The sequence below is a fragment of the Apostichopus japonicus genome, chromosome 16, assembly GCF_037975245.1.
Source record: "Apostichopus japonicus isolate 1M-3 chromosome 16, ASM3797524v1, whole genome shotgun sequence".
Classification (NCBI taxonomy): domain Eukaryota; kingdom Metazoa; phylum Echinodermata; class Holothuroidea; order Aspidochirotida; family Stichopodidae; genus Apostichopus; species Apostichopus japonicus.
The window spans coordinates 20,399,598-20,417,245 of NC_092576.1; the positions used below are offsets into that span (position 1 = coordinate 20,399,598).

Below are 17,648 nucleotides of genomic sequence, written 5' to 3' on the forward strand. Positions count from 1 at the left end.
CCCCCCCAAAAAAAAAGTACTTTATGAAATGTTTAATGTTTTCTTTTCAAAACATTGCAATATACTGATAGTTCATGATGTGATTTTAATTGAACTCAATTTTGCAGATGCTATGTTAAGGATGAAGTATTACATAAACAGATTGTGAAACAATAAACATTTTATTTTATTTATTTATTTCAAGTTACCAAATTTGAAGTAAATAAAGAGCAAGGAGTCAAAAGAAGAATGACAAAACAACTGTTAGTTTAAGCTCGGTAATTTTATTCTTCATTTTCTTTATTACAATTCATTAAGACGTGTTTTCAACATTATAGTTGTGCTTATTTGGTAGGTACGGGTACTTTGGGAGATCGTACTTGAAGCATCCTGTTGTACTGACCGCCCATATCATCAGCGACCTTATTCTTGGCTGCCAGGTTAAACAGATGAGAACGAACCTGTGCGGTTGTATGAGTAGGGAACTCATCGTAGACCAGGGCCGAGGCTCCTGCAAAATAAAGAGCAACAAGCTCATAGTAAGTAATAACACTTAACCAACGCGCTCTTCCAGCAGCTGCGCTTACCCCCTCAGGGCATCAAGAGCAATATCCGGGCACAGGGACAGATACGGCATCTGTTTGCACTCTTCTTTAAGCGGTATATAATGTCATTATGCAGAAGTGTGGGCATGATATGTCATAATCCAAGATAAAAAGCATATTATAAACATGAGAATACTCTATTCCTCGGCCCGATCTTTCACCCTGTAGGCCTGACACCCTGACAGCCAGGTGTGTGGGTGTGTGGGTGGGCGGGCATATGTATAAGCAAGAGGTATATTTATATTGTATTATTATTATTTTTACCTGCAACATGGGGGCATGCCATAGAGGTGCCACTTGCAACATAGGTGCAGTCATCACATTCCATCCAAGCTGATGTAATGCTCACTCCTGGTGCGTAGATATCCACGCAATCACCCCAATTAGAGAAGTACGCACGGGTGTCTGTTTCGTCAAGGGCGCCGACACATACAGCCTAAACAAATATAAGCAAGACAGGAGTAGAAGTAAGTAGAAGAAAGCAGAATAGAAGGAGCAGTTCGTAAAAGAAAAAAAACTCTTCGCAGAACTGCACGTTTATATAATTATATATAATGTAAATGTCCGATATGTCCTGTCGCTTATAGCGTCCTATGGAACGACTGAATAGTGATCAATAATAATAATAATAGCAATTTTATTTGAAACATCATGCTAACTTGTGCCATTGGTCTATTGTAAATTAAAGACAAAAACCATTTCATGATTAGTTATGTAACTTCAACAAATCAAAGCACATAATGTTTCCTAGTGATATTTCCTAATATATGTACTGATTTTTTTACTTCTCTTATCACAATCATATGCGTTGGTAGAGTGTTTTTACTTACTGTTGGTTCTCTCGCTGGAGATGTGTTACATGCGTCAACGTCGGAGTTTCCTGCAGCTACAACTGTCATGACTCCTGCCTCCGCCATGCGTCTGACTACGGTATCAGTGAATGTACTCGCTGCTCCTCCCAGAGACATTGAAGCTACGGCTGGAGCTATATGTTGTTCTGCCACGAAGTTACAACCTGTACACAATTCGTAACGAAGAACACAAAGTGATATATATATATATATATATATATATATATATATATATATATATATATATATATATATATATATATAGTTGGTTGGTTGGTTGGTTGGCGTCTATCTTGGCGCAGAGTGCTCTATGTCCAGTGGACAGAGCGGGATATATATTTGAGTTGTCTGACGATCGCTAAACGCGTGAAACTCCGAGTTACAACTACTAGTGTTCCACTAGTCTCAACTAGTATCAACATATATATATATATATATATATATATATATATATATATATATATATATATATACATATATATATATATACATATATATAAGGGTAAGTTATGATCGGTGAAGTGTAGTGGATAATTGTTTGCACTACATAGACTGACCTGTAGGAAATCGTTTGAGTTTGCTCATTGCCTGTGTTTAATTATAGACGGTGATTTGATTTTTTCTTCTTTTCGTTTATTGATTACTCTTTTGCTTGGTACCTCGTGATATCAATCGATTGTCTGAACCCTCAACACTTTCACAAATGAAATTTAAATTTGATAAAACCGTGATTTGATAATTGAGCTATATATTCCTTCAAGTGTCTATTGAAATGATAAGTGACGTCACGAAATATATATATATATATATATATATATATATATATATATATATAAATATTTCACTCCTAGCAATCGATCAAGTGCAACCATAATATTGGTACTAGCCTGTGGCGGCACCGACATAAGGAATCCCTTAATCATGATACTCGTATTAGCTGCCACGGTCAGCAAACAAGTACATATTTGCTCTTCCAAATTGCTTTTCCAATCCCTAATTGTTTTGGGCTCCCCCCCCCCCCTTCCCCCTGACACACACAAACAAGAAAATATTAGAAATCCTGGTGTCACCACTGATTAATATTGCATTACAGTTGCAGGAAGCTTTTAATAATCACATGAACAGCTTCAAGAAAGGAGGAACCCTTACCTCCCCCAATGTTTCCTACAGTTCCTGCACCAATACATCCCAAGACTCTGACACCATAGATGTTAGCTCCCTTTGCTACTCCGTATTTCGCACCTGCCGCAGTCCCTGAGCAATGGGTGCCATGTCCGTTACAGTCAATACCGTACTGTGTGTGTAATGTGAACGAACAACAGCAGAAAGACGGAAGTAAGATGGCCACTATCCAACCTAATTCAAGTAGAGAACTGTTTCACAGCTATATGTCACAGTAATATGTCACAGTAATATGTAACAGTTATGTGTCGTAGTAATATGTCACAGTAATATGTCACAGTAATATGTAACTGTTATGTGTCACAGTAATATGTCACAGTAATATGTCACAGTAATATGTCACAGTAATATGTCACAATAATATGTCACAGTAATATGTCACAGTAATAAGTCACAGTAATATGTCACAGTAATATGTCACAGTAATATGTCACAGTAATATGTCACAGTAATATGTAACAGTTATGTGTCACAGTAATACGTCACAGTAATATGTCACAGTAATATGTCACAGTAATATGTCACAGTAATATGTCACAGTAATATGTCACAGTAATATGTCACAGTATGTGTCACAGTAATATGTCACAGTAATATGTGACAGTTATATGTCACAGAAATATGTCACAGTAATATGTCACAGTAATATGTGACAGTTATATGTCACAGTAATATGTCACAGTAATATGTCACAGTAATATGTCAGTGTAATATATCACAGTAATGTGTCACAGTCATATGTCACAGTAATATGTCACAGTTATATGTAACAGTTATGTGTCACAGTAATATGTCACAGTTATATATGCCGTTCATATGCCGTTAGTTTCATTTAGGGATGGCAGCAAACATAGGCAGGTACATCCATTTAAGCTTGATTATGAGTGACAGGTCAACTGCATCCTCCAACCAGTTCAAACATCCCCACAATTATAACATTATTCCTAACGGACAACATATAATAAACGATGTCTTCTATCCAAATGGCAGGCTGAATGTTATAACAAACAATAGCAACAATCGCCTATTCTGTTATATGCTAATTTGATTTGAACCTAAGTAAATCATATCACTGACTACGTGAATCATACATAAGTTAATCATATCACTGACAGTCTGTGTAAACTAAGATGGTTACCGTTTTTTTTTATCTTTAAAACAAATTAATGTTGACATTAAAGGTCGTAGAAATGACATAGAAACGAGACTGACCCCATTAGGAGTACGGTCTGGTCTAGCAGCATTGTAGACAGCATCAAACCCTATAGCTGCTCGTCCTCCGAAATCATTATGATTAATGTTAACACCGGTATCGATGACGTAGATGTTAACACCGGAACCGTCATCTAAGGACACGAAAAACAGATCAATCAATTATTATTATTATTATTATTATTATATATATATATATATATATATATATATATATATATATATATATATATATATATATATATATATATATATATATAAAGGGTTAGATAAAAGTCATTTTATATTTTAATTGGCTCTCAACTTACATGTAGGTGAATATTCGCCATCCAATGGCAGCGAGGGTTGATCGATTCGGTCCAGGCCCCATGATTCCACTTCCATGGCATAAACAAGCGAATCCTCTTCAACGAACTCTACCGAAGGATGCTTGCGGACCTTCAAAGAAATGCAAGAATAAACTTGAACAATCAACCAAAAAAAAAATAAAAATGTCCCTAAACATTCACGCAAAATTGAAAACACTAAATTAAATGTATTGCAGCAGACCCACCACAACCATAACGACCTATACAATAGTTTACAATGCCAGCAACAAAGTATTGCTTCAATAGCGAAATAGTCACATTGTTACAAAATAAGCACAGTAAATTCCTTTTCTGTTGATGCCCATAGTAGGTTTATTTATGGTTTCAGGGCGTGTTTCCAACAAATAATTTCACAAGCAGAGTAAATATTATTGCTGCACGTCGCAGTTATCTCTTTTTACTTGTGTTCGTGAAGCTACAGAAGAGATACACATAGCGGTAATATATGTAACATTTGCAATTTCTATCACAAGTACTGTATTTCTAGCGAAACAATAAGAATGTAGGAAATAAAGATAAACACTAAATATTAGCACCACTTACCAGAGACAATGCTCCGTCACCAAGCCGAGCATAAAATGCTCCAAGAGCTGAAAACCTATCAATGATTGATCCTCCGAGAATTTCAAAAAGATTTTCTTTCAAGTTTGTAATCACTCCATCCACATTTGTGTCTTTCTGGTACAAATAACACAAAGGGAAATATTAAAAACAACTTCTAACATGTTTGTTCCGACTAATGCCTTCTACTCTGATTCACACCATTAACGTCGAAAAAAAAAATTGCTTAGCTGATTACAGACATCACACGGAAGTGACACTCGTGGTTGTATAGAAACAAATGTTCGTAACGAAAATAAAATAACATGAAATTTTATAAAGAAATATGTATAGATTTTTGATCTGTATCCTCACAGTGATAACCAACAATACACCTTTTTTTTATGATTTTGAGCATTAAAGGATGTGAAGACTCGCGCAAAAAGAAACGTCTAATGCCGGTAATTTGACCTAGTTTCGGATGAGGTGTAACAGAAGTGTTAAGCACCACCATCGATCCCAGAAAATACACACACAGCTTGCTACCGTCGGTATTTAGACACTTGTGTACGGTCAGTACAGTACATACAGCTGCGGTCAATACCCACAGCACAGTGTACATAGCAGCGATGGACATCTCAGGTCTTGATAAAAGATAACAAGATATCACATTTCATTACTGTCTGTATTTTTTAGCGACAAGAACAAAGCGTCACTTACAAGCAACAGAAAGTTAACTTTTTCAGATGGCAGCACGCGGTTTAGGGCGAGTCTTCAATGCCTTTAAGAACGTTAACCGTTTGATTGGTTTTGATTGGCTTACCTGACTTCCTTAACTGAAGCTTACTTCTATTTGTTTTAATGTATGATACGTTTAGTAGAGGTTAATTACCTGCAGCATGATCAAGTACCTTCCATCCACTCTGACGTCACTGGTATGTGTTATGAGTGGAGCCAGGTGAGAGGTCACTGCCGTGGCAGTGCACAGTAACAATATTAATAGACGCATCTTGTCCTATTACATAAAAGGAATGTGTTGTAAACATACAGTAACGATATTACAATAAAGTAATTACGGTCTCACTCGTGCCTATCCTACAGGGTGCTAATGTCGACTCATGTAGCTAGAGAGATATAGATTACATTCAAACTATACTATGTACATATAGAATGTATACGTGTACACTACATTGTCCGACCAAATGAATATAGAATGCATTAACCTAAAGCAGCTAGTGGTGGTGTTTAAGCATATCCTAGTCCAGATCAGATCCAATCAAATAGCCAGTGCAATGGCATACAGGTGTGGATCGGGAGAGCCTGATTTTTCTCTTGAACTGCGTGTTTAGTATAACCCTATCTGTAATGTCAATCACAACTTTGTTGCTAATTCTCTTGAGACTTTAGATAATAGATACAACTCTTATTAAGGTGCAACATAGCTCTATGCCTCGGTTATTTTCTAAACATTTAAAAAATATAATTGTGACTTATTGTTATTACAATGATAAGCAATATGGGTAATGGATGGTTTAAATGACTAATGACTTTCAATTAACGTGGAATCAAAGTTGAGGAGGGTTACTGAACTTACCTTCTTAAAGTAATATTTCATGCAGTTATCAAGCCTTCTCTCTGCCTTAGCTACTTGGAGTACCGTTGCTTTAGATCTTGTGCCCTATCAATGATTTGATATGGTTAGCCTCCGTTATAACTAGGCGTATACCTGTTTCTGTGTGACTGACACAGCTGGCGTATGGTTTGTATATGATTAATCATCTCGTATCTTCAGGTCAAACTGATATATAGCTGCTGACATCATGCAAATACGAATAAGTGCTCTGCACTTATATTTCTGAAGAACCCCCCCCCCCCCTCCTTTCCCGGTCCTCTTTCTAACAAAGGGAAAGGAGGTAAAGGACATAAAATTAAAAGGTAACACATCAACTTCATCATACTTAAACTAAATGAAGACGGCTTAGGATTACATTTATTTGAACTGACATAATAATGCCTCACTTCGGAGCTAGGTCAAGAAACAAAGACATTTTACCGGAAGTTGCCTTAGCTGTGTATATGCATTATTTGACGAAACTGCTGCCAATGCAAGATTAGTAGTGTAACTAAAATAATTAGAATCTGACCTTAAGGGGGCGGGGGGGGGATAAACACGAGGTAAATGGTGATATGACTTAAAGTTGATGCCTTGAACTCCGAACCCACTTCTTCTTTAAAGAGAGAAAATTTGCGAGACATTCTTGCACTTCCGTGAAACGCTTGCATCACCTCAATCAACTAAACCAATAAATTTGTCTTATATACAACAGCTTGGAGTTTTCCTTTTCGTTCGTTTTAAAGGACTGCGTTTATCTATAATGAATACAACAAGAAGTTAGTTTATTTAGAGATTGGGCTGATTAAGGTCACTGTGGGAGAATACCAGCTGTGTTGGAAGTTGGTTGTGTTGTGTGACTTTGTTATACATCTAAACACACTGGTTTCATTTCTGTTTCATCTGTCCAACTAACCAAAGACGTTTGAAATCGACAGTTGTTCCAACAAAAGAGGTAAAGATCGTCTCTTTTATTCAGTTATGAAAATTGTACTTACTTTAGAAACAATTATTTTGTTGTTGTATATTTTTCACACCTCCATAATTGTTGGCTAGCGTGCTTTACTATTTCAACTTCAACAGTATAGTTTGTTAGGGCACCTATCAGGCTTGATTAGGTTAACAATCAAATTGACGACAAATTGGTGTTATTCCTATTTGAATCGACTATAAATAGACCTTCACATTTCTTGATAGTCAAATATGACTCGGACACTTAAAAAAAAGTAAGCACTTCTTTACAGTTTTGCAGTATTTTTTCTTATTTTAAATTTCCTACAACTATTCTGAAAACCTTGTGTTTACATTTTGCAACAGAGCCACAACGGAAGGGCTATGTCTCCGCAAGCGAATCCTCAGTTATACACAGATTCATTTCTTCTATAGGGCTACACTCTGTTATGAAAGGTTAAAGAACGTAAAATATAAGAATTTACGGTAACATATGTTGTTTGCTACAAAAAAGAACAAATCAGTAAAATAAACCTGTCTAAAGTGACATCAATCTTGGTAAAATCTTGGCATGTAATCATATCCTGTATGTGCAAATGAATATGCAAAACTGAAAGTTCCTTCATAGCGTATGAGTAGTGATAACGTGCTATGGCTGTTCATAGACTATTTAATTTCAACATCACCTGCCTTTCCTTACAGATAAAAGACTAAGCAAGATGCGATTTGTCGTGCTACTGCTCCTTGTCGCCCTGGTCGAGGGATCTCGAGTTCCTCTGATGAAGATGAAAGATAACATTCCAGGAAGATATATAGTGAAGATAAAGGTACCCGTGTAGTATTGTACACAATTTTTGAAATCAAAGAATAAATATTAAGGCAAAAATAATAATAATGAAAATTAAATATATATATTTTTCCAATTCATTACGATTTCAATTATATATATATTTATATATATATATATATATATATATATATATATATATAAATATACATAAATATATATATATATATATATATATATATATATATCTATATATATATATATATATATATATATATATATATATATATATATATATATATATATATATATATATATAAAGGTACACTTTTTTACCATAAACTGTCGACCTAAGGTACATATAGTACGTATATATATATATATATATATATATTACGATTTTCATTTATATATATATATATATATTTATATGTATAACTGAAATCGTAATGAGTTGTAAAATCCAGAACAGTGAAAAAACTTTCAGCCTCCACCATATATATATATACCTATGTGTGCGATTGTGTGTGTTTGCCCGTTTGCGTTTTTTCATCAATACCCACGTCTCTCACGAAACTTGTATTTATTTATTTATGTGTAATTTAATTTTAAAGTTGTTTTTGGAATTACGCTTTTACTTTTGCTACTTCAGGACGAATTTAACGTAGACAGAGTCATCGAAAATCTGAAGACGTCATTTCTGGAAATTTTGGGTGGAAGAATAGAATCGAGATACCAAGCATTGAATGGATTTAGCGCAGAACTCTCAGAGAAAGCTCTTGAGTTGGTAATTACCTCTTTGCCATTGATTATAGAAGAATTCAGTTGGTTTTAGTACTGTATTATAGCCAAATCAACTATGCTTTATAATATTTTATTAATATTTAAGTTTACATTACTATTAAGATTACTATAATTGTGAAAAAATGACAACTGTTACCCCCCCTCCCTCCCCTCTCTCTTTTGATCACACAGAGGGAGAAACAATCAAGTACAATTCTACCTCATGTTACTTATGGTAATATATTTACTAGTAAATAACGTCACTCCTGTCATTTATGCGCGCGCGTACGACGTTGCTAACTAGAAAATTCCTTTGATCATTCAAGCATTTGCTTTCATAGAGCAATGTAACTAGCAATATGAACTGTATACCACTTTTACTACGTTGATAGTGTGAGTTGCCATTTCTGTGTGACGTAGATAACGTCATGTGGCTGAACTCAAGAGTTGGTCAAGTTTTGGGAAACTCGAGTTGCTACGTTTTGATGACGTTAAACCTAGTCGAATCCTTCTCAGGCTGAATAACGTCTCTTGAGCTTGCAAATAGAGGAACCCTTTAATGTACCCGATGGTCTCGTTATATAGTTTATTGTTTCATTTAATTTAAGATTACATAAGTACCAAACACTATCTATATGTATTTGAATACAGCTCTATAATGACGTCATTAACACAATGTGCTGAGAAAAGGGGGGTTGGCAAGATTCTATCATAACTGCCGATGATGTTATTCTTTTATTTAGTTATTTAGTTATATATTTACAAATTCCAAAAGTAAATTGTTGTTAGCAAAAGAGTACTTTGAATACTTTCAGAAAAAAAGTTGACTATCTACTGACCATGTTACTGGACACCAGTCATGGTGACTATTTCTTGTTTAGTTGGGGTTTTATTGTTTTTTTTTATAGAAGGCGTCACAGCATGTAGGTCATACAACTCGGTTTACAGATCTTCCGTTTGAATATTTTTGCTTTTGTCCTTCCTGACTATATTGATAGGTTTTACGTTCTAGTCAAGTTGCATACGTTGAAGAAGACTCTTTGGTTTATACACAAGACGTAGGATCCTGGGGAATAGACAGACTCGACAGTCCTGACCTACCAATGGACAACGAATATCAACCACAATGTTAGTAAAGTCAAAGAAGTGTTTATTATTAACTAATGATACCTAAGACGTAGTCAATCAGGGTCGTCGGAGCCGGTACGGCAGGTCCGGCGAACGCCGGACCAATAATCACGGCGCAAAAAGAAAAAGAAAAAAAAGTAGGACTAAGAAAAAAATGGCAAAAATGATGCCATGGCAAATAATGATGACTGCAAGTAGGCTAAATGTGACTTGGCAGGGGTCTTGTTCTCAAGCTCGGAAAGTGCCATTTCCTGCAATCTGGGAGGCATTTTGCCAAAATTTTCTCCATAACGCTACGCGCCAACCATGGTGGCGCGTAGCGTAGTTTGACCTACCAAACGTCCCCCGATAATTATGATAGATGGCCACACTCTGATCTGTCGTACCAATCCCAAATAGCTTCAGACGCCCCTGTCAATGGAACTTGGCAATTAAGCGCCCAGTAAATTAAGTTAGCATTTCCGTTTAGGTCATTACATATATCATGTGTTTATTTTATTTTTCAAACAATCACCTCTTCCATTTCCTCTTTAGTTGATGGAACTGGTGTGAACGTTTACATCATTGATACTGGAGTTAATCCAATCCACGAAGATCTGGCCGGAAGAGTAGAAGTTTTTTACGACACAGAACCAATTAGAGGCAATGTGAGGACCCCGTGTTTTCTCTTTTGCATGTTATATTTAATGAAGTCGATTTGTAGTAAATGTTGTTATGAATCACGCGGTTACACTATAGAAAATAAAAGAGAATACTTTGATAACTTGTCGTTATAAGTACCAAATACGTCGTCTCATTGTCCGACAGAAAGGTCCTCAACCTTCCAGATTCACTGAAACTTGCTAAAGCATAGTGGTGTCTTCCTTACTCTCTTTATTGTTACAATTTATTCACCAGTTTTTCTCTAAGTTTTATCCCAACAATTGAAGATATTAATGGTGGATGGCTTGCAGACCATTCTCATGTCTCTTTTTTTTTCATCTCATTTATTCTATAAATACATGCATGTGTACATATGAATATTAAATGCATTTTTTAACGTATCTAATAATATCATAACTATCGCTTATACATATTAATTAAACGTTTAACTGAGTTCATGAATTAAATGACAATTTCTGAACGCAGTACAAAGGCTATCATAAGTTATTTTGCTCCGTATGTGAGATCTATCTAAACTTTTTTTCTACTTGAAGGATGAACTTAAATTTATTGATAAATTCAGTTAATATTAGCACTTCATTATTCATCTTTTGACTAAAGATATAGTACTTCAGATGAAGGATGAGAAAATTATACGGATGACTCAGAATTAGCTTATAGCCAAAGAAAAAGTCACTCTTGGTGAAAATAAATTGCATACCTAGAATACGTTGCTCAATGTCTAATATAAAGTTTGAAGTAATTTGACAATCCCAAAAAAGGTGCTCTATCGTTTCATCATGACTCCCACAGCATGTACAACTTGCATTTTCCTTGATGTTCATGCGACAGAGTAAATGATTAGTTCATGTCTATTCATGCAAGTAACGTTAGGTAATATTTATATAATAATAATTAAAAAAATAAATAATAATAATAATAACATTTATTCTTCCAGGAAGGCATAGACTGTAATGGTCACGGCTCTCACTGTTCCGGTACTGCTGCAGGAACTGTCTATGGTGTTGCCAAGAACGCCCGGATATTTGGAGTGCGCGTACTAAGTTGTGTTGGCTGGGGAGCTAACTCCAAAGTCATCGAAGGTTGGTCGCATATATCATTGTAATATTCCATCTTTCCATATTACATTTACGTGATAAACCAACCACAGGTTGAAATCAGTCAAAAAGAGTTTTGAATTCAACCAATCAGCGGCGAACTGTGAAGAGAGGCAAGTTTTGAGAAGATGCTGACAACTTTTGTTATTCTAGTGTCAGAACCAACCGAAAATAGCTCTTTGTCTAGTTGAAAGTGGTCCTTTCTGTTTGTAAATTGTAATCCTTTGCATTTATTAAATTGTTAATTAAAGTCATTGGTGGTATGAATCCCTATAGGATTTTATTTTTTCCGGACGTGTTGTGGTTTGTTTGTTCAAATCCATGTCAACGGTCCATTTGCCTCTTGAATAACCTGTGTCCCACATTCAATCATTTTCATGCCGTCCGTTCATATTGGATTATGTTAATGTCCCATCAAAATGTAACTCACTAATTTGAAGAGTCAACTTCTATCGAAATTTTCCAATAATCTTTTGCAAATCTCTAGTGGGAATAGGACATTGTATCCTAGGCGACGAAATGTTTTAGAATTGATTAAAACATCTAGGATTTCGTTAAAAATATATAGTTTTGAGTACTTGGTCTGTTAAAGTTAAATTTATTTTCCAACTGCAACTGTCTTTATTGTTATTTTTTGCGGAGACTTTTTTTTCCAGCAACTTGTATCATTATTTTTATGTGATTAACAGGATTGGAACATTTTGAGTATGGACACTAACGTAGTTTGTATTTTTGACCTAGATCTCTGATCGGTATGTGATTGTCCGGTACTATATGCTTACTTATATAGTGTGTCATGCTTACTGAAAGCGTGGTGGCCAATTGGCTAAGGCGTCGGACTTGTGATCCAAGGATTGCTGGTTCGATTCCTGCCTAGTTCATTACGTTGTGTCCTTGGGCAAGATGCTTTATCTAAATTGCCTCTCTCCACCTAGGCACCCAGGGCTTAAATGGGTATCTGTGAGGTTACTTGTCATTGGGCGCAGTATATAACTGCTGCCGACTGGAGGGATTGTCTCTGGAACAGGTTATTATTGACTAGGGGTAATATAACGTCTGTAAAGCGCTTTGAGACCTATCGCTGGTGTAAAGCGCTATATAGAAAGCAAATATTATTATTATGATAATTATTATTGTGTCATTCATACTAACAGGTATGGACTACGTTACAATGAATGCCCAGAAGCCTGCAGTGGCGTCCATGTCCCTTGGCGGAGGATTTAGCACAGCATCTAACGATGCAGTAGATCGCATGTACTCTGCAGGCATAGTGGTAGCGGTCGCTGCGGGTAATTCAAACACAGATGCCTGTACACAGTCCCCATCCAGTGCGCTTAATGTAAGATAATTATATATTCAATACTTATGTCAGTTAAACTGTTTTTGTATTACAATCTCATAAAGTGTCTCTTTCCAGGGAATCCTTCAAAGAGAGAAAGTTCACTGTAGATTTGCTCCAATAGAAAGGTTTCTAAATATATAATATAAAAAAAAAACATTTACCCTGTTTATAATGAAGTATGTAAGGTCATAGTAAACACTGTTCAGACGGTATTTTTGTTTATGAAAATTGTCCTATATATATATATATATTACTATAAATTTAATCGCTTACTTGTTATCTGTTTAAATTCAAGCATAGCCTAACGGTAAACAATTTAAGCGGTGTAACAACATATGAAACCAGTCTTTATCCATGTCAATTAGTCGTATATAACAGTTTTCGTAACGAGTTTTAACTTAGCTCTAATACATTTAAGTTAAATAACATTGTGCGTGTATTTGTGTGTGTGTGTGTGATTAATAAAAATAGAAGTACAACGTGTTAAAACTCATCATATAAATCAGTTTCTTTCCGATAACAGGTCAGAAAACGTTTCAAAACACGAACTTTGCAAGTCCACATGAGATCATATTTTGTTGATTACCTATTCTGACTGGTGTAAACTATAGACTAGTTATATTGCATATTCTGGTATCTTTAGCGTAACACTTATTATATTGAATATATTAAACAGCTATTCTGTTTTCACTAACAAGCTATATCCGTCGGTGCAAGCGACAACAATGGTTTGAGGGCGTCCTTCTCAAACTACGGTGATTGTGTTGATATTTTAAACAGCTATTCTGTTTTCACTAACAAGCTATATCCGTCGGTGCGAGCGACAGTAATGATTTGAGGGCGTCCTTCTCAAAATACGGTGATTGTGTTGATATTTTAAACAGCTCTTCTGTTTTCACTAACAGGCTATATCCGTCGGTGCGAGCGACAGTGATGATTTGAGGGCATCCTTCTCAAACTACGGTGACTGTGTAGATATTTTTGCCCCTGGTGTATCTATTACCTCAATCGCGAGCGGTACCACCGACGGCACAGCAACATTTTCTGGAACCTCTATGGCCTGTCCTCATGTCGCTGGTAAGTAGACTCATATTAAGCCACTCTTGCAGGCCAATTCAATCAATGGGTATGGACGCAGGTTTGTAAAGAATCAGCTATAGCCTACCTGTAATTTTTGTAAAAAAAAAGTTTTTCTGAAAATTCTTCCTGAAAAAAACCCATGCAAACCAAGATTGTCTATCACTTAACATCTTAAAATGTTTTACAAAAAGAGACAAATAAATTCTGGTTTTGGTAGAATATAAAGTTGACATCTGTTTCGAAATGTACCGAGTAGTATAGTAAAAGACGATATGTTCAATCGTTCCCTGAACGCCGACAACTATTTGGACGATAAACAAGCTATTAAAACCGTCATATTTGAATAAAGTTACTATAATTCGGAAATTTCGACTTTAATTCCTTATACTTTATTTGTGATTGTTGTTTGTGATAATGTTTCGAGCATATGTAAGCCATTAAAAATGCCGGGAACTTAGACTATAACTGAAAAGAAATATTGCAAAGAAAATATCAAAATAATATAAGAACAGGGCTTGTAGATTTACTGTGTTGATGATTCTCAAAGAAGTAAATGTTAAATTACATTAAACAATTGTTTATGATAAGAGTTCATTCAACAATTAGGCGGTCGCTGTTATATTGTTCATCAAGACTGTAATTATTTTAATCTATTAATCTATTACACTTGATGCTTATTTAATTTCTTAAAGGTGCCGCTGCCTTGGTCCTTGATGAAAATCCTGAATTCACACCAGCCCAAGTAGCGGCTGCTCTTTTCAACACTGCTGCCAATGACAAGGTAGTCGACCACAAAACTCCAACCAACAAGCTACTCCAAGTTAAAGCAATGCAATGATTTATTCAATAATTAGACAGTTGCCGACTGAGTTGATTTGTTTCATAAAATATGTATTAAAAAGTCTTAAATAAACCGATATTGTCTTCTAGTTTTCTTTATTTACTTGGCTAAGGCGTCGGACTCGTGATCCAAGGATTGCTGGTTCGACTCCTGCCTAGCTCATTGCGTTGTGTCCTTGGGCAAGATGCTTTTTCTAAATTGCCTCTCTCCACCCAGGGGTTAAATAAGTACATGTGAGGTAACTTGTCATTGGGCGCAGTATATAACTGCTGCCGACTGGAGGGATTGTCTCTGGGACAGGTAAACATTGACCAGGGGTAATATAACGTCTGTAAAGCGCTTTGAGACCTATCGCTGGTGTAAAGCGCTATATAAAACTCAAATATAACTAATATAGGGTAAATATGCTTTTTATTTGAGTGTTTGTTTTTTACTAATCATGCTTATTTGAGTATGTGGCCGAGTTTGAGTGTGTGGCCTAGGAGGGAGTCTTTCACGTGGCTATTTTCGGCGTCACTAATAGCGACAATTTTATTGGACTAAACAATATAAACAAGCGTAGAAGTGTCATAGTGCCCAGATCCTTACACAGTTAAAGACAGAAGCAAAGCCCATCGAGAGTGGTTAACACATCTCAAATATGAAGTAAATTTGAAAGCTTATTTAATGAGAGTTTTGTCAGTTCTGTGTAGTGTTTGACAATTTTGTTTGTTCGTGTCCTACAGTAAGCTCAGTGCTATATAACTGCGAGATGTTAGGTGTGCTAGCTGGAACCGGTGTTAATGAATCGTAAACACGCCTTCTTTATGACTTTCTGCAATTGACCACATTTAAAGTGGGCCTATGCTTCCTGGAATGGGACTACATGGTGGAAAAACGTACACAGGAAAGTATTGTTAGGAAATAATAGAAAAGAAAACGTGGACAAAACTGTAAACATAAGAACATTAACCCCATAAAAAATCCTGCGTGCTAACCCCCAAAACCTTTGCGTGCTTCGTCCACAGATAGGAAGAGATATCCTAGTTTAGCTACACTGGTACTGAATGCACGAATTACCAGAAATATCACACGAGGAATTAAACATTATAAACAAGCGTAGAATATAGTTAACAGATTTTAGTGCACGAGATATATGTGAACAATCTAACTAGTAAACAGTTTTTATTTTATTTTAGTAAAAATACAATAACAACATCTAACTGAAACAACCTAAAACACTAATCTTCGACTCCAATTACAAACTTTTAGCAATTGCTGCCAAAGTGACCCTAAAGTTTATATATTCACCTTTAATAGCTTAATTGGTAACTGATTCAATTAAAGTTAATGAAATATTAAACCCGTTAACTAGGTGAAAATTATGAATCGAAATGCAAAAAATTAAAAGACGTTTTCCTAATCGTCGGAGCATCCTTTGAAGCAGACGTTTAATTATTCCTAATTGTAATTCTTGACATTCGTTTTAGTTATATCTAATGCAAACTCTACAACATGCATGCTACTACTGCTGTGGTGAACATCTATTATTCGTAATTTTAATATATATTACATTCATTGAACCCTTAAATACAGAAATAAGTGTACTCACAGACTGATACAACAATTGCTCTTATTGTACCGGCCACATCATATGGTTTATGTAGATATCGCTCCCATTGTACCGGCCACACCATATGGTTTATGTAGATATTGCTCTAATTGTACCAGCCACACCAAATGGTTTATTTAGATATTGCTCTATTTGTACCGGCCACACCATACTGTTTATGTAGATATTACTCTAATTGTACCGGCCACACCATATGGTTTATGTAGATATTGCTCTGATTGTACCAGCCACACCATATGGTTTATGTAGATATGTTCATTATTCTTAGAACTAAAAAAAATTAAACTTTCATATCTTTATAATTCACGAGAATTGTCAGTTTAATCGAAGAAATGTTACTAGAATGCACTTGCATGTATGTGTAAGAATACTTTATAAATAGAATAGTAAAAACACTTTTAATTTGGGTAAAATTATAATCAAAGTGACTCAAACAACACAAGTAGGTTTGTTAACACAGACTTATAAATTATCTTGTAAATTCAATAATTCTTCAATATGTGACCAATATTTTTACTTCTATTTCTCTTCATGCATATAAACACAATTCAATGCATTAAATATAGCCACCAATGGAATGACGAGTATGATATTCTGCTAGAGCTTTCGATTATGGGTCTTTGTTTTTTTTACTTATTTCACTTATATATTAAAATGCTTTCTTCTATAGACGATAGAATCAGACCCTTTTATGAGTGTTTAATATTTCAATAACTTTGTTTGGAAGTATGAGTCCAGTTTATTTACATCCTTGTACAGTTGTATTGTAATGTTCTCATTCACCCGATACACACAGAGAACACATCAGTTATTACTGTCAGTCTTAAAGTTTGTACCAAAGTACAAACTGGATCATGCTATAAATCGGTAGCATGTGCTATTAGTATTACAGTAAGAACTGAGTATGTGTAATTCCAACAAATCCAGTTGTTTGGGATTTGTTGGAATTACAAATATCTTTAGTTCTTACCTTAATCCTAATAGCACATGCTACCGATTTATCATATTTATCAGC

The 17,648-nt window shown here is 35.3% G+C and overlaps 2 protein-coding genes across 3 annotated transcripts; one reads left to right on the top strand and one right to left on the bottom strand.

Annotated features, from left to right (window-relative positions):
- Positions 1 to 247: 247 nt before the first annotated feature.
- LOC139983450 (extracellular serine proteinase-like) lies at positions 248 to 6,491 on the bottom strand. Its single transcript, XM_071997000.1, has 9 exons — positions 6,332 to 6,491; positions 5,630 to 5,752; positions 4,741 to 4,875; positions 4,138 to 4,267; positions 3,830 to 3,963; positions 2,585 to 2,729; positions 1,415 to 1,599; positions 849 to 1,020; positions 248 to 490 (listed from the first exon to the last, which is right to left on the bottom strand). The coding sequence occupies exons 1-9, from the start codon at positions 6,350 to 6,352 to the stop codon at positions 324 to 326; spliced, it is 1,212 nt and encodes a 403-aa protein (XP_071853101.1). The 5' UTR covers positions 6,353 to 6,491; the 3' UTR covers positions 248 to 323.
- Positions 6,492 to 7,147: 656 nt separating this feature from the next.
- Positions 7,148 to 15,089, top strand: LOC139983679 (aqualysin-1-like). Of its 2 annotated transcripts, none has more exons than XM_071997400.1 (9): positions 7,148 to 7,304; positions 8,003 to 8,127; positions 8,740 to 8,874; positions 9,869 to 9,998; positions 10,533 to 10,645; positions 11,599 to 11,743; positions 12,913 to 13,097; positions 14,006 to 14,177; positions 14,873 to 15,089. In XM_071997400.1, exons 2-9 carry the CDS (start codon positions 8,020 to 8,022, stop codon positions 15,016 to 15,018), a joined length of 1,134 nt encoding a protein of 377 aa, XP_071853501.1. In that variant the 5' UTR covers positions 7,148 to 7,304; positions 8,003 to 8,019; the 3' UTR covers positions 15,019 to 15,089. The 2 variants fall into 2 exon arrangements, with proteins under 2 accessions (XP_071853501.1, XP_071853503.1); XM_071997402.1 differs by having other exon boundaries at positions 7,156 to 7,300; positions 8,001 to 8,127.
- Positions 15,090 to 17,648: the final 2,559 nt, after the last annotated feature.

Coding starts and splice junctions, on each gene's coding strand:
- LOC139983450 (XM_071997000.1), bottom strand. CDS start 6,352: ATGAAATATTACTTTAAGAAG. Junction 3,964..4,137: donor TGGCGAATATTCACCTACAT/GTAAGTTGAGAG, acceptor TCGTGTCCTTAG/ATGACGGTTCCGGTGTTAAC. Junction 2,730..3,829: donor CAGACCGTACTCCTAATGGG/GTCAGTCTCGTT, acceptor TTACACACACAG/TACGGTATTGACTGTAACGG.
- LOC139983679 (XM_071997400.1), top strand. CDS start 8,020: ATGCGATTTGTCGTGCTACTGCTCCTTGTCGCCCTGGTCGAGGGATCT. Junction 11,744..12,912: donor TAACTCCAAAGTCATCGAAG/GTTGGTCGCATA, acceptor TCATACTAACAG/GTATGGACTACGTTACAATG. Junction 14,178..14,872: donor GGCCTGTCCTCATGTCGCTG/GTAAGTAGACTC, acceptor AATTTCTTAAAG/GTGCCGCTGCCTTGGTCCTT.